Genomic DNA, 22,850 nt, shown 5'->3' on the forward strand with positions numbered 1-22,850 from the left:
GTATTCATAAACTTCCCCAGAAAATTTATTTACTTATTCCACTCTTGTTGGAATCCTGAGATATCCCAAGACCAAGTCAAGTTCTGGAGACACAAAGATGACTAAGATAAGATAGTTTTATCTGCACTAATGGGGAGTAGACACAGATGCTATTACTGCAACAGTGGGGCCAAGTTGGACAAGCAACAGTTCTGAGTTGTACCATGAATAATTAAGAGTTTGCTAGATGGGAAGATGAGAAAATATATTTTAAACTGGTAAATAAGTGATCAGGAAGGTGTGAAACTGAAAAGTTGGCATTTCTATCCTAATTTGCTGTCAGCTTCACTTAAGAAAATAAAATTTAATACCTTTATGCTCTTTTTTTTTCTTTTTTTTTGGTCTGGTTGTGTGAATCGAATCCAGGACTTTGTGCATCTGGGCAAGTGGTCTACCACAGACTCATACCCTCATTCCTCTACGATTTCTTTCTTATTCTTTGCTTTTGATTTTTAAGGAATACCAGCATTGCTTTCACAAGACAAAACATTATCTTAAGCAAAATCCAAGTGAAAAACAATTTGAATTTAGTGAGATGTATATTTTTGGAAAATTTGAAACTTTCCACCGACGTCTTGCCAAGATAATGGACATCTTTTCAACCTTCAAGATATACGCAGTCCTGCAAGATTCTAACATTGAAGGGCTGGAAGACGCGGTAACTAAATACCAGGTATTATTTGCTACTATTGCCCACAACTAAACCTTAGTATTTTATGTCAACAGTGGTATTTAGAATAATTCAGATCATTAGTCTATAATGTATAATATAATCTTATGATCCTTTAATAATAAGAAAACTGGATTTATTTGAGAATTGCATAGAAGTACTAACATGTTCTTTTCAGATGTGTGGTTATAAGAATGACCTCCTAATATTTTAAAATTAATTGACATTAGGAAAAAACATTTTCATTGTTAGCACAAGAAAAGTACTTATTATTTCATAGTAAGTATGAAATATAACTTATTGTTTCATTTAGAAATACAATAAATATTTAATGAAGAGTATACTATGTGTCCAGCAATATTTAACACCAAGTTTTGTGTGACATTCAGTTTTTTGTGTTTTAAAGCATTCTGTTTGGACACATGTTAAAAAATAGAAAGAACTGGATTTTATTGTAGCTCTAACATTCCTGATCCACCTTGATTTTTCTCTGCTTTATCCCATGAGGGTATCTGTGAGGTGAATTTTAGTGTTGAAAATGAGCACAGTGAGCTAACAATATTTTGAAGATTTTTAAAAGACAATTTGCAAGCAAACTGTATTTTGAGTTCTTAAGGTGGATTTTTTTCTTGTTTGGGGACAGTGACACTAAAACTTTTTTTATTGAATTTTTTGAAAATTTTTTTCTTGAATTTGAAAAAGAGCATGTAATTTACTGTCCATGATGATTCCTTTACTCTAACAGTTTAGGCCAATACAAGGAATCTTTTTCATTTCTGAGTATATAATTTCTGAGAGAGAAAAGAAGACTTTTATATAACAGGAAACATTTAAAGTGTGTTGTGTGCCATCTGCAAGTTAGAAAAGCTATGCTTTGAAAGTGACAGTTTTTTTTACACAGAGAGGATACACTCACTTATTTTTTTCAGTTTGGAATCTTATAAATTATTTTCTGTTTTAATGTAAAAAATGACTTTGGAGCAATTTCAAAGCTTGTTTTTGAAGGAGAAGTTGAATGGTAAGAAGTCTCTTCTAACCAGATAAAGATACTCAGATATTGCTTTGAAAATTTAAAGTGAGATGCTTACTAAAATGGATATACCAAATGGAGGTAAAATGTAGATGGTTCATGAAAACATAAAGTGAGAATTTCAGATATCAGTATCAATTTTGGGATTTCAAAATGACACCATGGAAGTGAATCTAATGTTCTTTGCTTAGCCATTGTAGGCTGCCTACCCTCCCAGCTGCTTCTCTGCTTCTCTTATCATTGGACAGTCTTCAGGAACAGGATAGGCAGGTTCAGTCCTTATATCCACTTAGCCCCACACTCCCCAAAGTTCTGCCTTGGATCATCATATGGTTATTTCCTCTTTGGCCTCCAGATCTCCAAATCTTGATTTAAACAACACACTTAATGAAGATTTCCTTGCTCTCTGTTCCACTTGCGTTACTGTATGTCACATTACCCATTTTGTCATGGTCTCAGGTGATCGCCTGCATTTGTTTGTGACTTACATGTATTCTGATCTCCTGTCTCCACCAAGTTTGTAAATACCTAAGAAGAGGGACTAGTCTGTTCTGTACTTTATTGTGTCTTCAGAGTTTATTGGCACATAATAGCTGTGTAATAAATATCTGTTAAATAAATGATTAAGTAGATTGAGTTTGATTAGTTGGTTTAAAAGTCACAATTAATAATTTCACTTATTTAACTTAATACTCTGAGATCCAATCTTATGACAGGATTTCTTCCTGTTCCCAAATCTTTTAAATCATTACATTAAAATGTAATACTGTAGCATTTCCATACTTCTTTTAGACATTTTAATATAATGACCTCCCCCACATGCACACACACAATCTAAATAGAAATTGCTTTTGTAGTTATACAACATAAAAGAATAGGTTGTTTTTAACTAGTAACCTTGATTCATGAAGTTATACAGTTCATGAACTTTTGTTCATTGAGAAATTTGAACTGATGTTTAACTGGAAGTGACTTTGAAGGGGAGAGTGTGGAAGGAGGCCCAATATTCTTTATAAAAATTATATGCCTCTGTCAACAGTATGGACACCTGAGTTTGAGAACGGCTTAGTACCTGGTTAAGAATGATCACAGAGCATTATAGCTCATTATTTAGAACAAACAAAACTTCTGATAATAGCTTTTTCAAGGAGATGAATTGCCTAATTTGTACTTTCATACTCATAGAGCATAGCTTTGCAGGGCAGCAGGAAGCAATTAATTCTAGAGAGTTTTAAAGGGGTAGATTGTGGTTTGACATTCTATTAAAACATTTAAGCCTTAGAAGATAGTGACTCATCTGTAAATATTATAACACAATCATTTTCTTCTTATATTTGTGTTCTGTTAAAATATTTATTTTCTGAGATGATTTAAACTTTCCACAAAAATATTTTAGTCAATTCTACTTTGGATTTCTTTTTAAAATATTTCAGATATGATTAACATGAATGCTTTTGAAAAAATAGGTCTCTTAATTTTCAGCGTTGGATTTTATCTTACACATAAATATTTCAAAAATATGTTAAACATCATGAGAATGCTTTCCAAATGATTTCTTGTAATGATGTATGGCGACATTATGCTGCCTGTAGAGTATGGAGTGCTACACAATGTAGAATTGAAGAAATCAGGCTCATTTTAAACATATTTTTTTGGAATGATCATGTAAGTTCTGCATTTAAGGGTCATATTTAATCAATCAGTACAAGAATATTGAAATACTGTCTCATTTCTTCCATGCTATTTCAGGACATTGTTGCAGCCATAAAGAAAAAGGAATATAATTTCTTAGACCAGCGGAAAATGGATTTTGACCAGGATTATGAAGAGTTTTGCAGGCAGACTAATGACCTTCATGTAGGTTGTATAACAAGATTCCTGTTGACAGTCACATGTTTACTTTTTCCTTTCTGTGTAGCACTGCTAATCATTACCCATTCAGACGGAGAGTCATCGTCATCATAGAGGTGACCGACAGCATCCTCGGCCTGCATTTTCTGATTTCAGATGAATAATTGAGGGATTCAATTGAAGGGTCATAAATATAGCTTTGGATAATGAGCTGTAATCACAGACTTCTGCTTGTCTTCTACCTTAGTTCTTAGAAAGTTAACTTTTATCTTCTGTGGAAACACTGCAGTTTCATTAGAATAGAGGCATTTGTTTCCATTTTGTTATTTTATAGTTATGAATAGCCTGAGCAGACTATCAGCCATGTCTGGCAGATCCTAAAGGCAGGGCTACAGCTGGCCTTAGAAAACTGGTGTCAGGACCTCTCTTAGTCTGGAAGTTCCTTTTTCTTCACTTCTCCCTACTCACTGCAGACCAGCCATCTTGACTTTCAACCCTCCTGAGCAGGACAGCCATTATCAGTCTCTGAGAACATATAACAGAACCAGTCCCTGACCCATATTCCTGGGGAAGGGTTTGAGCTGGCTGGTTTTAGTGGGGTGCATAGTCTGTGGGATCAACTGTGGGATCCTGCAGTGAATGTAAGAGAGAAAGGACTCATTGGGGTTGTTGGAAATGTTCGTTATTAGGAAAGAGCGACCAGGGAACCTATTTTTTAAAGCATCAATTATATATGGTTGGGAGACAACTTAATAGGTGGTCTGCCAAAGTTAATATGAAGAGTTCTTTTCACCCTAGGGAGGTGCAATGGTACATCTTTCAATTATAAAAGGAAAATGGCTATTCTACTACTTTCCTGCCAGAATTTTTGGTTTGAACTGATTTTGTACACATTGAGGGAAAAAGCTATGAGGTATCTTTGCTCCTCAAAGAGTTCAAGGTAGAAGAAGCTGTAATAAAGCTAGCTAATTCTACATGTCAGGCACTTCATGTTTGTAAATTAGTAATCACAATAACTCTAGAAAGTGTATGTTCTTATTATTCTTGTCTTTTAGAGGAGGAAACTAGGGCACAGTGACTTTATGCGACTTATTCAAAGTCCCAGAGATAACAAGTGGAGAGTTGGGGTCACATGAGCAGTCTGGCTTGAGAATTCAAGTTTTATTTACTTATTTTTTTGGTGAGGCTATGATTTGAACTCAGAGTTTTGCACTTGCAAAGCAGAAGCTCTAGTGCTTGAGCCACACCTCTCAGTCCAAGAATTTTACTTTTGAATAATCATGCCATGTAACACATTTTATTGTTGGGAAGATGTGGTGCCTATAATAATTAGGCATTGATCTATTTGAGGGATTGATTTAGACTTAAGATCAGTGGATCCTGACATCATTTTTGTTGGAAATTGGTGGAACATAGTGGATCTTGATTCTGTGTTCCATGGTCAGTGTCCATTTGTCAAAGTCTCTATCTGTGTCTTCCCAGAGGTTTCTGATCACATGAGACTTCAGTAGCTTATATGTGGAGTATAGGGAGCTGGTGAGAATCTTGAGGGTAGGGATCATGTTTTATCTCTATTTGCTAACAAGAAAATGTAGGTTTGTTATGACGAAATAACTAATTACTGTACAGCAATGATGTATTAGGCTTCTAGGCTGTGAGTTATGAATGTAGAAATAAATTTGCCCTTGAATACCTTTGCCCTTGAGGCTCACGATCAGAGATGATATAATTGAATGTAATATGATTGAATGTGAATATACATTAAGTTAGAACAGAACAATGAATATAGCTTCAAAAAAGATGGGAAAAGGAGGGGCCAAGTGACTAGCTATGAAAGAGTAATATGCAGATACTATATATGAGAATGAGAATTAAAAGTTCAAAAGACACAGACCTATGGAAACTTAGAGGGAGGACAGGCCAGCAAAACATGCATAGAATGTGATCATTGCTATTCCCTGTAAAATAGAATGTGAACCTAGAAGACAATTCCATATTTATGTTTGCCTGGGGTCAGAAAGGGCTTCAGAGAGGCAGCTGTGTTTGATGCTAGGAAGCTGTTTGTGTTTTCCCAATAAGTGCGTGGGAATGTTTTTATGCTTGTGCCCTCATATAGTACCAAGAATATAATTTTCTAAATGTTCTACAGCTTGGCTTTAAAGCATATTTGTTCATTTTCCTCTTTGCATTTTCTTTTTTTTAAAGTTCAACACTTTCTCATCTTGTCTTTTATCTCAAAATCATCCATTTCTAAGTTTAGCTTGCCAACTCATTTTTCCTTTGACTTCCTTATCATCTCTTTCTCTTAACTAAGCATTCTATATTCTCTCCTTGATACACTAACTCAGGTGAATTCACCCTTATGTCAGTAAAACTGGAGCAAAAATATCTGCTGATGAGTTTTGGGACAAGGAATGGAGAGACTCTGTAATCAGGGCAAGTGAAAGATATGGGGGCAGTGTGTCCAGAGCTTTGCTCTCTAGAGGAACAGAGCTGTGGTCCTGTGTGGACTTAGGTCCATGCTAGCATTAACAGGTCAAAGAGGGGTGGATAGTGTAAAGTGGGCTGTTGAAAGTTTAATATTACTAATTGCAGGAGGTAAGGGAATTCACACAGTGCTCAGTACAGGATGGACTGTTGAAGTGACAAGCTCAACTAAAGGAAAATGAAGTAGAAGTTCAGACTCTGGAATAGGAACACAATAGGAAGAGTAGTATGAGGATTGTGTAGCCCAACACCAAAACACTATGGAGTCTTCAAACTGGTGTTAGAGATCCAAGGGTCAGAGAGAAAAGAAAACTAGTTCAAGGATTTCCACATTCACAGAGAGCTCAGCTTTGTGAAGCTGTCATATCAGAAAACGAGGAAAACCAGGCATTAGTGCTTGGGAAGGTTTTGCCAGTGTCTGTCAGTGCAAAAGTGGAGAGATAAATATAAACACTTAGTTTGGCATAGTTTTTGCATAAAGATTCTTCATGTAGTAAACAATTTAGATATCTATTAGGCAGGCAACTGAATGTTCTTTAGTGCAGGGAAATTTCCTGTTTCAAGAATGTCACCTTTGCAGAACAAATAACAAGATTTTAAAAAAGAAATGTACACTTTTATTAGAAATAATGGGAAGCGCCAAAGGCGAGGACATGTATGACAGCCTGGAGATCCTTCAGCTTTGGGCTCTGCTGAACAGGGCAGGGAGTATTCCTGGTGGTGGCCTGGATAGTGCCATCCGGTCGCCTTGGCAGTTTTGACTCAACATTGTCTAAAGTGAAGCACAATTTGGTACTAACTCTTATCAAACTGGTTTCCTTATGTTAATATTCTATCAATTAATAGTCCCTTTAAGTTTGTAGAGGAGCTAAACTTTTGCCTGGTAAATTGAGGAAAAAAAGATTGGTTGGGACTTTATCTTGAAGCATGAAATAGAAAATAATTAAATAATTTTTGCTGAGATACATTGAACTAAGTTTAGATTTTAATTGCAACTGCACTGAATCTTAGAATGAACAAAGAATAAATAATGCTTAGGTTTTTGGTGCAATTTTTTTAGGGGAGGGACAACATTGTACGGTACCATAAGACATATGAGGTTCTCATATATCCTGTAAAAAGCATTTTGGAAAGCCTATCGGAGGGCTTTATGAAAGAAATATTTCTTAAAACTTTGGTATATAAGTCATGCATAACTTTTGCAACACATTTTATGTTTATTGATTTTAAAACAACTTTAATTGTTGACTAATCTCACCCTATGGAATTTTTATTTGATAGATGACTTTAGTGTGAATTCCCCATTTCTTTGGTCAATCTTGACAAAGGTTTTCTATATTATTTCCTCTTTCCCCCAAAACAGTCTTTTAAGTTGTTAGTCTTGTCTCGTGTTTCTTTGTCTTCAATTTTATTATATTTTGCTGTTTTCCCCCTTCTTCTTTGAAGTTATTCTATTGTTATTTTTACTTTTCTTCAATTGACTGAATAGGTCATTATTTTCAGTTTTTATTAACTTTTCTATTTTAATAGATGCACAAAATGCTACACCTTTACTACTAAGGACTATAAATTATTATTGCTATTTCTCACAAATTTTAATATGCAGTACATATGTTCTCCCTCAGTTTAAAGTATCACATATTTTCATTATTTGTTATTTTATTATTTAAAAGTATAAATTTAGAATTCATACCATAGTTTATCTTCTCCAATTTCATTAGGTTTTTTTTTTTTTTAATGGTGCTGGGGATAGAACTCAGAGCCTTCTGCATACTAAGCAAGCTCTTTGTCACTGAGTCATACCCCCAGTCAGACTTTCATTTTATTATCACTTAAACTGGATGTTAGAATATGTAGTATATTATATTAGTTTTTTGATGTCCCCTGAGATGTCTGTCCTCTGTGATGTAATTCACAGTTAAGTTTGCAAATGTTCTATGTGTGCTTGAAAAAAATAGTATTTTCTGTTAGAATTTGGGTTCTTTTTATGTCACTGTATAAAGCTTTTAATTGGGTTATTAAAATATTTATATCTTTATCAGGATATGAACAATTTAATTTTTTAATGTTTTTATTAGTACATGATAATTACATAGATTTCATTGTGACATTTCCATATATGCATCTATTATATTGGATCTTCCCCTCCATTATTCTCCCTCTCTCCCTAACCCCTTCTTAAAATGACTTCAGCAGGTTTGAATGTTCCATAGTCATACATGTATTGAAAGTACCTCAACCATATTCACCATCCTTTACCCTCTTCATTTACTTTTCCCCTCTTGATATTGCCTTCCCCTTAACATGACCTGTTTTACATTCCTGTCTTTAATTGTTTAAGTGTCTGTTCATTGAAGAACTTAATTTCTTTTCTTTTCTTTTTTTTTTTTTTGATAGTACTGGGATTTGAACTCAGGGCTTTGTGCTTGTTAGGCAGGTGCTCTACCACTTGAGGTACTCTGCCAGCTGAAGAGCTTAATTTTTGAGCACTGTTTGGTTCTCAGAAAAATTAAGAGGAAGATAAAAAGATTTACCATATTCTCCCTGGCCCAGCCACCCTCCTCAAGTGCATAGCTGTTTCCATTTTCCACATTGTTCAGCAACATGTACATTGCTTCTAATTGGTGAATCTATATTGTCACATTATTGTCTTCAAAAGTCCTTAGTCTACACTAAGGTTCACTCTACATATACATTCTGTTGGCTTGGATAAGTGTATAATGACATATATCCACCATTATGGGATCAAGCAAAGTATTTTCACTTTCTAAAAATCCTCTGTGTTCCACCTACCTGCCCCTCCCTCTCCTGGCAATCACTATCTTTTTAACATCCTAACTTCCGGGGACCACAGGTTTTTCTAGTGTCTCCATAGTTTTGCATTTTCTAGAGAGCATGATATAGCATGTAGCTTTCAGATTAGCTTCTTTCACTTAGTAATAAGTACTCATGTTTCTTTCATGTCTTTTATGGCTTGATAGCTCACATCTTTTTAATGCTAAACAAATTCTATTATTCAGTTATTTCAGCATATACCTGACTCACTTGTCTATTCAAGTTTTGCAACTATGAACAAAGCTGCCATAAACATCTGTGTTCAGGATTTTGTGGGAACACGAGTTTTTAAGTCCTTTGGGTGGCTATCAAAGAGCACAATTGCTGGGGCATACAGTAAAATATTTTATGTTACTTTCTTCGGTGATCCTTTTCATGTAATGTTCAGTCCACATGGCACAGGTGGGATGTCAGATGCTCTGTGGCAGGGATCAGCAAATTATACCCAAGGGCCAAATCTTGCCCTGCATGTTCATTCAGGCATTGTCTGTGGTTGCCTTGGCCACTACCATGCTAGAGGTGAGTAGTTGTGAAGAAGACCCATGTCTTCCAAAGCTGGGAGAAAGTGTGGGAATGCTGTTCTCAGGTGACTTCCTCCCGCATTCATGGCTCTGGGAAGATGGCAAGCTTCCCGCAGCTTCCCTGGACCCTTGAACATTGAATTCTCTTTGCAACAAGGGCCTGACTTCATGGATCCTGGCTTTTTGCAGCATCTGCAGGGGGTGTTAGGACCTCACAACTCTCCCCCCACATCACGTTAAAGCCCCAAGCCCTGTGTCTGGCCCTGTATGCATGGCATCTACTATGGTGCCAACTCCATGGCCACTCTGGCTTTCAGGCCCTTGTTTGTTTCAGACTTCTAAGTATTTATTTTTCTTTTATTCTCATTAAACTTTGTGCTATTTTTTTGTCCTCTATTACAGATGTTTGTAGAGAATTGGGAGCAATTTTTTCTTACTGCTAAATAGAAAATTCCCATCATTTTTGAGCATGTGGTACACTCTGTCAGCACTTGGGAGGTAGAGGAAAGAAGATCATGAGTTTAAGGCCAGCTGAGTGCATAGCGTGATCTTGTCTCAAAACAAAAAGAAAAACAAAAGCCTAAACATAAAACAAGACTAAATTCCCAATGCTAATTTATTGTACATAATCAGTTTTTTTTCTGTTTTAGAATGAGTTGCAGAAGTGCATGGATATTACATTTGAAAAGATTCAAAACACAAATCAAGCACTAAGCATGTTAAAGAAATTTGAAAGGTAAAAAATTGAAATAATTTTCCAAGTTCCACTTTCTAAAATTAGGGTAATATGAACATAGTTTAGCTTTTATTATCATTATTTTTATTATTACTGTTTCATATTCTAATGGAGAGAAAAACCTCTCTTGTCTGTCTGAGTCACAGAGTCACAGTTTTTAAGTTTTTCAGGGGATTAGGAGGATTAATTCTTTGAAGGATTAAGGATTTGCTTTATTTCTGCAAATAGAGACTACTCTTAGCTTTGAAGTACCTTGTGGCTGCCTACACTAATATTGCCTAATGTTTAAGGAATTTGAAAAAACTCTTCCCAAGTGAATAGTTTTTTTCCACATTATAAGGATTGATGCTATTTTGATTCTTTTACTATACCACAGAAGTATCACTTTTTTTCATTAGTATATGTTTCAAAATAAATGTTAGTAAGTAAGTAAGGTTAGTAGATATCATCCCATTAATCAAAGACTTTTTTGTGTGCTTTTTAATCAGATTGAATATACCTAATCTTGGTATTGATGACAAATACCAACTGGTCCTCCAGAAATACGGAGCTGACATTGACATGATTTCCAAGCTCTACACAAAGCAGAAGTATGATCCTCCTTTGGCTCGAGATCAGCCCCCTATTGCTGGGAAGATCTTGTGGGCTCGTCAGCTCTTCCACAGGTTGGAGAAACCCATGCAGCAATTCCAGCAGCACCCGACTGTGCTGAGGAATGCAGAGGCCAAGCCTGTCATCCGCAATTACAATAAGATCGCCAAAGTCCTCCTGGAGTTTGAGGTCCTCTACCACAGGGCATGGCTTCAACAGGTGAACCCCCAAGTGGATGTTCTTTAAAGTGGTTTCCATTGACTAAACAGCAGGATGGATCCCTCTTCTAGAATTTGACAGGGATATTTCTGTGGGAAGTTAGATTTGCTTGAATCTAAGTAATCAAAGAATGTAAAATGTCCATAGAGGAAAATAATTATTAATGTTGAAAAATAATCATAGGCAAGGTAACACAAATCCATTACTTAATTTAAAAATAACCATGAGAAAATTCTGCATTGTTGGTTTATCTACTTTATTCATTAGGGTTTCTTTCTTTAGGAAATTTAGTAAAATATTAGCTGGGGTGTAGAGTGCTTGCTGAGCATGCCATAAGACCCTGGGTTTGATCCCTGGCACAGAAAAAAAATGCAATAAGATTCTGAATGTGTCAGTAAGTATCAGTATGCCTGATAAGAAAGGTTTTTTGCTTTCTTTGGCTATACTAGTGTTTAATCAAATTATACCCAATACTTGTGTTTCTTTATAAACTGGCAGGAAGTTATATCTCAGCAGCTGTATTCATTGCATTTCTAGATTTGAGAAAACCCTTTAGCAGGGTTTGTAAAACTTGTATTAGGAAAAGTAACTGGGTAGGCATAAAGATATCAGGAAGCTAAATGTCTCTTGAGAAGTCACTATTACTGTAGTGTGCACTCTGTCATGTGTGAGAGTCATGAATGAAATATTATATTGAATTGACTGTGCAACATCACCACTGAAAACCTGAAGGCTATTGTCTGGCAGGGAGTTTAGAAGAATGGGCCAATTCCATTCCATTGCCTTTACTTTGGAAGCTCAAATCCAAATCCATGGAAGAACACTTGAGGCAAAACCATTTTTCTTTTTTGGGGGGTGGGAATTGAGGATTGAATCCAGGGCCTTGAGCATAGTAGGCAACTGCTCTACCATTGAACAACATCCCTGGTCTCCTGATCCCCAGAAATGGTGAGGTAGATACTCTGTGTCTTCACTGAACTTTCTCATAGCTATAGTGTTGACTTCTTTCCACAGATTGAGGAAGTCCACAGAGGTCTTGAGGCTTCTTTATTGGTGAAGGCTCCAGGCACAGGAGAATTGTTTGTAAACTTTGATCCTCAGATACTAATTTTACTTAGAGAAACAGAGTGCATGTCACAGATGGGTCTGCAAGTTTCACCATTTGCAGCCGCCTTCTTCCAGAAGCGGGATATATACAAAAAGAACTTCAGTAGCATGAAGGTATAGTATTACTTTTTTCCCTCTCCTGGATAGCTCTAGCATGCATTTTTTTTTCTTTCATTTTTCTTTTATTATTCATATGTGCATACAAGGCTTGGTTTATTTCTCCCCCCTGCCCCCACCCCCTCCCTTACCACCCACTCCACCCCCTCCCGCTCCCCCCCTCAATACCCAGCAGAAACTATTTTGCCCTTATCTCTAATTTTGTTGTAGAGAGAGTATAAGCAATAATAGGAAGGAACAAGGGGTTTTGCTGGTTGAGATAAGGATAGCTATACAGGGCATTGACTCACATTGATTTCCTGTGCATGGGTGTTACCTTCTAGGTTAATTCTTTTTAATCTAACCTTTTCTCTAGTTCCTGGTCCCCTTTTCCTATTGGCCTCAGTTGCTTTAAGGTATCTGCTTTAGTTTCTCTGCATTAAGGGCAACAAATGCTAGCTAGTTTTTTAGGTGTCTTACCTATCCTCACCCCTCCCTTGTGTGCTAAAGCTTTTATCATGTGCTCATAGTCCAATCCCCTTGTTGTGTTTGCCCTTGATCTAATGTCCATATATGAGGGAGAACATACGATTTTTGGTCTTTTGAGCCAGGCTAACCTCACTCAGAATGATGTTCTCCAATTCCATCCATTTACCAGCGAATGATAACATTTCGTTCTTCTTCATGGCTGCATAAAATTCCATTGTGTATAGATACCACATTTTCTTAATCCATTCGTCAGTGCTGGGGCATCTTGGCTGTTTCCATAACTTGGCTATTGTGAATAGTGCCGCAATAAACATGGATGTGCAGGTGCCTCTGGAGTAACAGTCTTTTGGGTATATCCCCAAGAGTGGTATTGCTGGATCGATGTCCAGCTTTTTAAGTAGCCTCCAAATTTTTTTCCAGAGTGGTTGTACTAGTCTACATTCCCACCAACAGTGTAAGAGGGTTCCTTTTTCCCCGCATCCTCGCCAACACCTGTTGGTGGTGGTGTTGCTGATGATGGCTATTCTAACAGGGGTGAGGTGGAATCTTAGTGTGGTTTTAATTTGCATTTCCTTTATTGCTAGAGATGGTGAGCATTTTTTCATGTGTTTTCTGGCCATTTGAATTTCTTCTTTTGAGAAAGTTCTGTTTAGTTCACATGCCCATTTCTTTATTGGTTCATTAGTTTTGGGAGAATTTAGTTTTTTAAGTTCCCTGTATATTCTGGTTATCAGTCCTTTGTCTGATGTATAATTGGCAAATATTTTCTCCCACTCTGTGGGTGTTCTCTTCAGTTTAGAGACCATTTCTTTTGATGAACAGAAGCTTTTTAGTTTTATGAGGTCCCATTTATCTATGCTATCTCTTAGTTGCTGTGCTGCTGGGGTTTCATTGAGAAAGTTCTTACCTATACCTACTAACTCCAGAGTATTTCCTACTCTTTCTTGTATCAACTTAAGAGTTTGGGGTCTGATATTAAGATCCTTGATCCATTTTGAGTTAATCTTGGTATAGGGTGATATACATGGATCTAGTTTCAGTTTTTTGCAGACTGCTAACCAGTTTTCCCAGCAGTTTTTGTTGAAGAGGCTGCTATTTCTCCATCGTATATTTTTAGCTCCTTTGTCAAAGATAAGTTGCTTATAGTTGTGTGGCTTCATATCTGGATCCTCTATTCTGTTCCACTGGTCTTCATGTCTGTTTTTGTGCCAGTACCATGCTGTTTTTATTATTATTGCTTTGTAATATAGTTTGAAGTCAGGTATTGTGATACCTCCTGCATTGTTCTTTTGACTGAGTATTGCCTTGGCTATTCGTGGCCTCTTGTGTTTCCATATAAATTTCACAGTAGATTTTTCAATCTCTTTGATGAATGTCATTGGAATTTTGATGGGAATTGCATTAAACATGTAGATTACTTTAGGGAGTATCGACATTTTTACTATGTTGATTCTACCAATCCATGAGCATGGGAGATCTCTCCACTTTCTATAGTCTTCCTCAATCTCTTTCTTCAGAAGTGTATAGTTTTCCTTGTAGAGGTCTTTCACATCTTTTGTTAGGTTTACACCTAGGTATTTGATTTTTTTTGAGGCTATTGTAAATGGAATTGTTTTCATACATTCTTTTTCCGTTTGCTCATTGTTAGTGTATAGAAATGCTAATGATTTTTCTATGTTGATTTTATATCCTGCTACCTTGCTATAGCTATTGATGATGTCTAGAAGCTTCTGAGTAGAGTTTTTTGGGTCTTTAAGGTATAGGATCATGTCGTCTGCAAATAGGGATATTTTGACAATTTCTTTACCTATTTGTATTCCTTTTATTCCTTCTTCTTGCCTAATTGCTCTGGCTAGGAATTCCAGTACTGTGTTGAATAGGAGTGGAGATAGTGGGCATCCTTGTCTGGTTCCTGATTTTAGAGGGAATGGTTTTAATTTTTCTCCGTTAAGTATAATGCTGGCTGTAGGTTTGTCATATATAGCTTTTATAATGTTGAGGAACTTTCCTTCTATTCCTAGTTTTCTTAGAGCTTTTATCATGAAATGATGTTGGATCTTATCAAAGGCTTTTTCTGCATCTATTGAGATGATCAAGTGGTTTTTGTCTTTGCTTCTGTTAATGTGGTTTATTACGTTTATTGATTTTCGTATGTTGAACCACCCCTGCATCCCTGGGATGAAGCCTACCTGGTCGTGGTGAATAATCTTTTTGATGTGTTGCTGAATTCGATTTGCCATTATTTTGTTGAGGATTTTTGCATCAATGTTCATTAAGGAGATTGGCCTATAGTTCTCCTTTTTGGAGGTGTCTTTGCCTGGTTTTGGGATAAGTGTAATAGTGGCTTCATAAAATGTGTTTGGCAGTTTTCCTTCCCTTTCTATTTCATGGAACAGTTTAAGGAGGGTTGGTATCAGTTCTTCTTTAAAGGTCTGATAGAATTCAGCAGAGAATCCATCAGGTCCTGGACTTTTCTTTTTGGGGAGACTCTTGATTGCTGCTTCAATTTCATTTTGTGTTATAGGTCTATTCAGGTGATTAATTTCCTCTTGGTTCAGTTTTGGATGATCATATGTATCTAGAAATCTGTCCATTTCTTTTAGATTTTCAAATTTATTTGAATATAGGTTCTCAAAGTAGTCTCTGATGATTTCCTGGACTTCCATGGTGTTTGTTGTTATCTCCCCTTTTGCATTCCTGATTCTACTAATTTGGGTTTTTTCTCTCCTCATTTTAGTCAGGTTTGCCAGGGGTCTATCGATCTTGTTTATTTTTTCAAAGAACCAACTTTTTGTTTCATTAATTCTTTGTATGGTTTTTTTGGTTTCTATTTCGTTGATTTCAGCTCTTATTTTTATTATTTCTCTCCTTCTATTTGTTTTGGGATTTGCTTGTTCTTGTTTTTCTAGGAGTTTGAGATGTATCATTAGGTCATTGATTTGGGGTCTTTCAATCTTTTTAATATATGCACTCATGGCTATAAACTTTCCTCTCAAGACTGCCTTAGCTGTGTCCCATAGGTTCCGGTAGGTTGTGTTTTCATTTTCATTGACTTCTAGGAACTTTTTAATTTCCTCTTTTATTGCATCGATGATCCATTCTTCATTAAGTAATGAGTTATTTAGTTTCCAGCTGTTTGCATGTTTTTTGTCTTTACTTTTGTTGTTGAGTTCTACTTTTACTGCATTGTGGTCAGATAGTATGCATGGTATTATTTCTATTTTCTTATATTTGCTGAGGCTTGCTTTGTGCCCTAGGATATGATCTATTTTGGAGAAGGTTCCATGGGCTGCTGAGAAGAATGTATATTGTGTAGAGGTTGGATGAAATGTTCTGTAGACATCTACTAGGTCCACTTGATCTATTGCATATTTTAGATCTTGGATTTCTTTATTGAGTTTTTGTTTGGATGACCTATCTATTGATGATAATGGAGTGTTAAAGTCTCCCACAACCACTGTGTTGGCGTTTATATATGCTTTTAGGTCTTTCAGGGTATGTTTGATGAAATTGGGTGCGTTGACGTTGGGTGCGTACAGATTGATGATTATTATTTCCTTTTGGTCTATTTCCCCTTTTATTAGTATGGAATGTCCTTCTTTATCTCGTTTGATCAATGTAGGTTTGAAGTCTACTTTGTCAGAGATAAGTATTGTCTAGCATGCATTTTTAAAAATCAGGTGGAATGTCTTATTAGAGGACAGAATGCAGCCAGGATGACCAGAATGGAAAGAGTGAGGGGCAGTGCCATGGAATGAGGCTGCAGAGTTGTCTGGGGCCACTGAAGATCTTGTACGCCAAGATTGAAAGTTAAGATTTAATTTTGAGTGTACCAGGAGCACTGTAGGATTTTGAGCTGTACAAAAAGGCATGATCTCATTTATAATAAAAATCAACCTGGTTGTTGGGTGGAAAATAGATTTTAGGGCAACAAGACTATCAGTGGCAGGCCAGTTTGTGAGCTGTGGCACTGGTCCAGGATGGAGACAACGGTGGCTCGAGTGAGAATGGCAGCAGAGTTAATCAGAGAATCTGAGTTACATCAATGGGCAGGTTAAGGTTTGGAAGCATGGTTCAAATAGTAGAGCGCCTAACTAGCAAGCACAGAGCCCTGAGTTTGAGAATGATGGAGGGGGTGAATTCAACTATGATATATTGTAAGAACTTTTGTAAATGTCACATATATACCCAGCACAACAATAATAAAAAAATAAAAAATAAATGTTTTCCAACAAAACAAAATAGCAAAAACCAAAACCTTAAGTTCATACCCCAGTACTATCAAAAAAAAAAAAAAAGAGGGAACACAAAGATAATTTGCACAACTTGCTCAATATTATACAGTGGTCTTAGCTGTGAGGTCCATTTCTGAGGATGGCAAAGATTTCAACTAGTTTGTTTTGGTGGGCAGGTGGGAATCAGTAGCTCCCATTCTAAATATAAAACAGATTTTAGACATCCAAGTTGAGATGTTATCCATGCAATTTGATACCTGGAATTCAATGGAGCAGTCAAGGTTGGAGGCATTCTTTTGAGAGCTGACAGAATATAGTTGCTATTAACGTCATTGTCCTGGATGATAATTCATAGGAAAGGATTGTAGAGAGAGAAGAGTAGAAGTCTAGTGGACCACACATTGGGTTGCTCCAGCATCAACAGGTCTGTTAGGAAACAAGTAAGCAAATACAGCTAAGGATTGGACTTTGAGGTGGGATGAAACCAAGTGTCAAGGAAGCTAAGGATAAGGAAAGCATCACAAGGGAACGACTGGTTACTAGTGACATGTGTTGCTGCCCAGAGATGAGAGAGATGAGGTCAGAGATACAGCACTGGTACTTGAGAGCATGGAAATGAAATGGTCATTAAAACTGTAGTGTTAATATCATGTGGTAAGACCAAAGCCATCCACCTGTGTAGCGCTTTACATTTCAAACCATTTTTATGTCATTATTTAATTTGATTTTTCCCACTACCACATTGGGTAGGTGAGATAAAATACTATCATTTTATTTTATAGATAACAAAACTGTGGCTCAGAGAAGTTAAATGACTTAGCCAAGGTCTCAGAGCTAAATGGCAAAACTAGGACCAGAATCCAGACTTGCAGTCTATTGTCTTCCCATTACTTCCTGCTATGTTAAAAAGCTAATACTGGCAATAAAAGATATTTTTCAGATATAGTCTCATAAAATACTAGTCAGCAGGCTGAGATTCCCTTTTGAATTCTTCTTGCATGCTAGGAAGATTGCTTAGTAAATCTTCATTTTTACAAAGAAATTCTTTTAGTGAGAAATCATATTTATTCAACTATAAAATAGCTAATGATAATTTTGTCCACAGTGGTGTTGTTGCAGTCATCTGTTGCAATGTGCAACCCCAAAATGTAGTGGCTTTTAACAAATGTGGTCTGTGGGTAAACGATTTGAGCAGGTGTTTTTCTTTGTGGTACTGGTGTTTGAACTCGGGTCTCACATGTGCTAGAAGGCAGTGTTGAACAGGTCTTGAATGATACACTCAGCTGGGATTGTGGCCTGGGGCATCTTACAAGAACCTCCAGGATGGAGACCTCAGGCTAGTAGAATTTTTCACAGGGCCACTGAAGAGTGAGTGTTAGTGAACAGGAAGGTGGCCACATGACCTTTATAACAGTCCTGGATGTCTCACAGAATCATTTCTGTTGTACCATGTTGGAACTCCAGAATCAACCCATATTCAAGGGAGGGTTCGTAGACCCAACACCATGAGAGAGGCAAGAATTGTTAATGACCAACTTGATCATGTAAATTGTCATCTGGGTGACATTTACTATGTCTTAGAGGTTGAAAGAGTTAACACTGGCAGCTGGTAAGAGTATGCCATGTTTTGGGGGAATTTAAAGTCCCCTGGAGTTGCAGAGTCATTCATTGTGCTGGATAGTTAACAAGAGTTTTCATGCTTCCAACAATATGCCAGAGTAGCTGAGAGTTTGTTTTATTCATCTCCTCCTCAGAGGACAGAGGAACTAGGAAGCGATAAGCAGGCTAATGGCAAGAAGTAGAGATTCCAAAACCAATTTGATCTGGACTCAAACCTTTATCCTTGGGTAAATTATTTCACCTTCTAAGCCTCAGTTTCTCATTTGTAAAAGGGATGAATAATACCTCTGGGGGTTAAAGGATTAAAGGTGAGAAACAGAGAGCCTGCTGGAGGCAGATTCTAAGAACCATTTCCCAGATAGAATAAATAATGGACATTGAAAAACAGGTAAGCAGTGGCTGAAAGCTTTAGGAAATGTATAAATTGCTGCTAATAGAATCATCAAATCAAGACTGTTCTAAAGTGGCTTTCATGGAAATTGAAAGAATATTATAGAAATTGTAGAAAAGTATTATATGAAGAAAGGATTATGGATCCTATTTGGAAAATGTTAAGTTTAACAAAATTCTTAAAGCCCTCCAGGACCTCTTATATCTTTATGGCAGGTTTCTCAGAATCATCAATATTAATGGTGACTGTCCAAGAGGGGAGATATCATATATAGTTTTTTTCAAACTTATCCATCCAGGGATCACTTTTTTCCCTTTATTGTTGTGCTGGTGGGGGTACATTGTGGCATTTACAAAGGTTCTTACAATATATCAAATATATCATACATGAATTCACTCCTCCACTGTTCTTCCTTATCACCCCTACCCCCATTCCTGGAATGGTTTCAACAGGTATAATTTTTCATTTACATATATGTGTACATATTGTTTGTACAATATTTACTCTCCTACCCTCTTTCCCTGCCACCTACCCCATCCCACTGGTGCCACCCCACCCCCCAGGACCTGTTCCACCCTCCTGTTCTCTGATTTTATAGAAGAAAAAAGAAAAACATGACATTTTTGCTTGTTTGAGAAAAAGGTAGCTACATAGGGAGTTTTCTTGTGATATTTCCATATATATGTATTATAACCCCAGCTGGTTCATCTCCTTAGTCTCTTTCTTATGGTAATTTCAGCTGGTTTAAGATTTCTATAGTCATTCTTGTATAGAGAGTATATCAACCATATTCAAATTCTAAGTTTCCTTCTTTTACCCTCCCCCTCCCGTGACTGACTTCCTCTTAGCGTGACCAGTGTTTCATAATATTGCTGCATTTGTATTAGCTCTGTAGTCCACATATGGGGGAGAAAATGCTGCTTTTGGTCTTCTGAACCTGGCTAATTTCACTTAAGATGATGTTCTTCAATTCCATCCATTTACCTGCAAATGACAAAATTTCATTCTTTGTGGCAGAGTAAAATTCGATTGTGTATAAATACCACATTTTCTTAATCCATTCATCAGTAATGGGGCTTCTTGGCTGTTTCCATAGCTTAGCTATTGTGAATAGTGCTGAAATAAACATGGTGCAGGTGCCTTTGTTCTAAGTTGACTCACATTCCTTTGGGTATATCCCTAAGAGTGGTATTGCTGGATCATGTGGCAGATCTATTTTTAGTTATTTAAGAAGCCACCATACTGTTTTCCATAGTGGTTGTACTAGCTTATGTTCCCACCAGCAGTGCATGAGGATTCTTTTTTCCTGCATTCTTGCTAACATTTGTTGTGTGTGTTCTTGACAGTAGCTATTCTAACAGGAGTGAGGTGGAATCTTAATGCAGTTTTGATTTGTACTTCCTTTATGGCAGAGATGGAGAGTGTTTTTCATGTCTTTTTCTAGCCATTTGGACTTCTTCCTTTGAAAAGGCTCAGTCCAGTTCAACACTTTTTGTTATGGAATGTCTTGGACTTAGTGCTCCAAGGAAACCATTGATCTAATATCAAGACAATGCCAACAGTTATATTGCAAATACTCGTTTAAAAACATTTGTATTTAAGGGATTATAAGGACTTGTAGCCCTGAATTGGATGGGATCATGTAGCCATGTAAGTAGAGAAATAACTTGATCTTGCAGCTAAGTTGAGCCTAGATTGTATGGGGTGAGGCTGGAAGCAGAGACACAATGGTAGGCCATTCTAATAAAGTGAGTCAGTGATGGTTGTAGCAGTGGATATGGTAAGCAGATCAGATGTAAGATCTCTTTTGAATACAGAGCAAAGAAGATATTCTGATGGATTGTGTGTGAAAGTGAGAGAAAGTGAGGAATATAGGATAACTCTGAGTTTTGGATGGTGTGCTGGAAAAGTGGAATTGCTGTCAGGTGAGTTGAATAATGCTGTCAGCAGAGAAGGTTTTTGGGGAAGAATAAACTTTCAGTTTGGACGTGTTAGGTTTGAGGATGTCTGCTAGATATCCAAGTGGAGACTGAGTTAGTTGTTGCCATGTGAGTATAGACCTCAGGAGTGAGAGCTGGGCTAGAGATGTAAACTTGTTTGTCTTTGGCGTATGGATGGTGTTTAAAGTTATTGGAAGGCACTTGTTGAAATCAGCACTGGTTCCTGACTCTCCTTGTGTGCTTTGGGTCTTGCATCATGATTTGGCTGATAATTGCACCAATGGGCTCTGGTGACCCAAATCCCTGTGGTGACGAATGTGGTCAACAGGAACTGCTCTGAGGAGCAGGATGCATGTTGCAGAACTGTACAAAATTGAATGAATGAACCTAATGGCACACAAGCTGAGGCAATGTTACTATGACTCAGTTCTGTGGTTCAGAAACTTCACTTACCTTAGATTTCTTTTTTAGGTTGATAAACACAGATTCTTCAATTCTTCTTCTTCATCCTCAGTTGCAATTTATTGGATCAAGAATTTGTAATTAAGGAAAATCCTTGTGATTTGATCTTATTTTGTTTTCTAGCTGCCAGGCTATCAGAGTCCTACAGTTTGATCCTAAGTAAAAGTAATTCCTTTATATAAAATAATACTAATGGATATTAAAAGTAAAACATCAATTTATTATTTTACACCATTCCATTGCAGATGATGCTGGCTGAATACCAGAGAGTGAAGTCAAAAATGCCTCCCACTATTGAGCAATCAATGGTCCCTCATTTGGCCAAAGTGGATGAAGCTCTCCAGCCTGGCTTGGCTGCCCTGACCTGGACGTCACTGAATATTGAGATGTATTTAGAGAATGCTTTTGCAAAGATCAGTAAGTCTGTCTGAATGTTTTTTATTTCTTGGTCTTAAAGGCTGAATTCTTAATATCTGTTGTAAAATGTCTTTACCCATATGGTGATATAAATGATGAAACAAGAAGTATGACTCTTCAGCTGTTCTCTAATGATTTGTACCAAAGTATATGAATCAATAATTTCCTGAAAACTATAAATATTCACGATTTGATTTTATTTCTAGGGATTAATCACATATTTTCATTTATTCTTATTATTGGACATTAGAATTTGAAAGATCTTTTGAATCATACTTACACTAGCTGGCTAGTGTATTTTGAAACTTCTCTTCCTTCTTTGCTTTTCCTTCTTTTCTTGAGGTTCTGGGGATCCCACCAAGTGCTTCACACATTGATAAGCAAGCACTCTACAACTGAATTACATTCCCAGTCCCCATTAGAGTATTTTGGGACCTCAATCTGAAAGGTGGTTTGATTTGTATGGAGCAGAATGCTGCACAACAGGACATTTTAAACAAACATTGGTTTTCCTTAGTGAAGGGTATAATACTATTTAAAACACATGTAAGGTGGTATATCCCCTAAAATCTGATTTTCCCAAATGTGTACCAGTATGCTGTAAAGAAGGAGTCTGGGCTTAAATACATCTTGGAAATCTGTGTTAAGCAGTTGGACATGCTTGTTTTCAGGAGGACTTTTCAGATCCTTTCATATGCCAGTGTCCACTGGGCTTTGTAAATTGAGCTCCTGCATGGGAGCTTTCTCAGAGTTCCTTGGCTGCCTTCTAGAACGTATTAACCCCTGACAGAACCACTGTGGTAGGCAGGGCAACACAGTTTGGAATGTGGTAATTGAAGCATTTTTTTGTCCTGAAAAGCTTAGACATTTCCATCCTCCTATCTTACCCAATGTGATCCAGCTTCTCTTCATGGCCCAATTCTGCCCACTTTTTACAGCTCAGGGCAAATCCCTCTCTGTACCCTACTCTCACCACTCCACCTCATGTGATCGCTTTCTCCTGAGCCTCTGTTGTGTTGACAGCTGGGACCAGAGGCTTTGTATTTCAGATGTCTTCTAATTATTTAGATCTGTTTCATCTTTTTCCTCAAACTGACTGCAAAGGGCTTGAAAA

General features: G+C 36.9%; 1 protein-coding gene across 2 annotated transcripts in view; it reads left to right on the top strand.

Annotated features, from left to right (window-relative positions):
• Window positions 1–22,850, top strand: part of Dnah5 (dynein axonemal heavy chain 5) — a 312,016-nt gene that overhangs the window by 85,375 nt on the left and 203,791 nt on the right. For both annotated transcript variants that reach the window (XM_074077723.1, XM_074077724.1), the window contains exons 11-16: window positions 497–712; window positions 3,489–3,596; window positions 10,084–10,169; window positions 10,658–10,979; window positions 11,994–12,200; window positions 21,565–21,736. In XM_074077723.1, the coding sequence (XP_073933824.1) occupies window positions 497–712; window positions 3,489–3,596; window positions 10,084–10,169; window positions 10,658–10,979; window positions 11,994–12,200; window positions 21,565–21,736 (1,111 nt within the window). The remainder of the gene's footprint in view (window positions 1–496; window positions 713–3,488; window positions 3,597–10,083; window positions 10,170–10,657; window positions 10,980–11,993; window positions 12,201–21,564; window positions 21,737–22,850) is intronic.

Source organism: Castor canadensis, chromosome 6 (genome assembly GCF_047511655.1).
Source record: "Castor canadensis chromosome 6, mCasCan1.hap1v2, whole genome shotgun sequence".
NCBI lineage: Eukaryota > Metazoa > Chordata > Mammalia > Rodentia > Castoridae > Castor > Castor canadensis.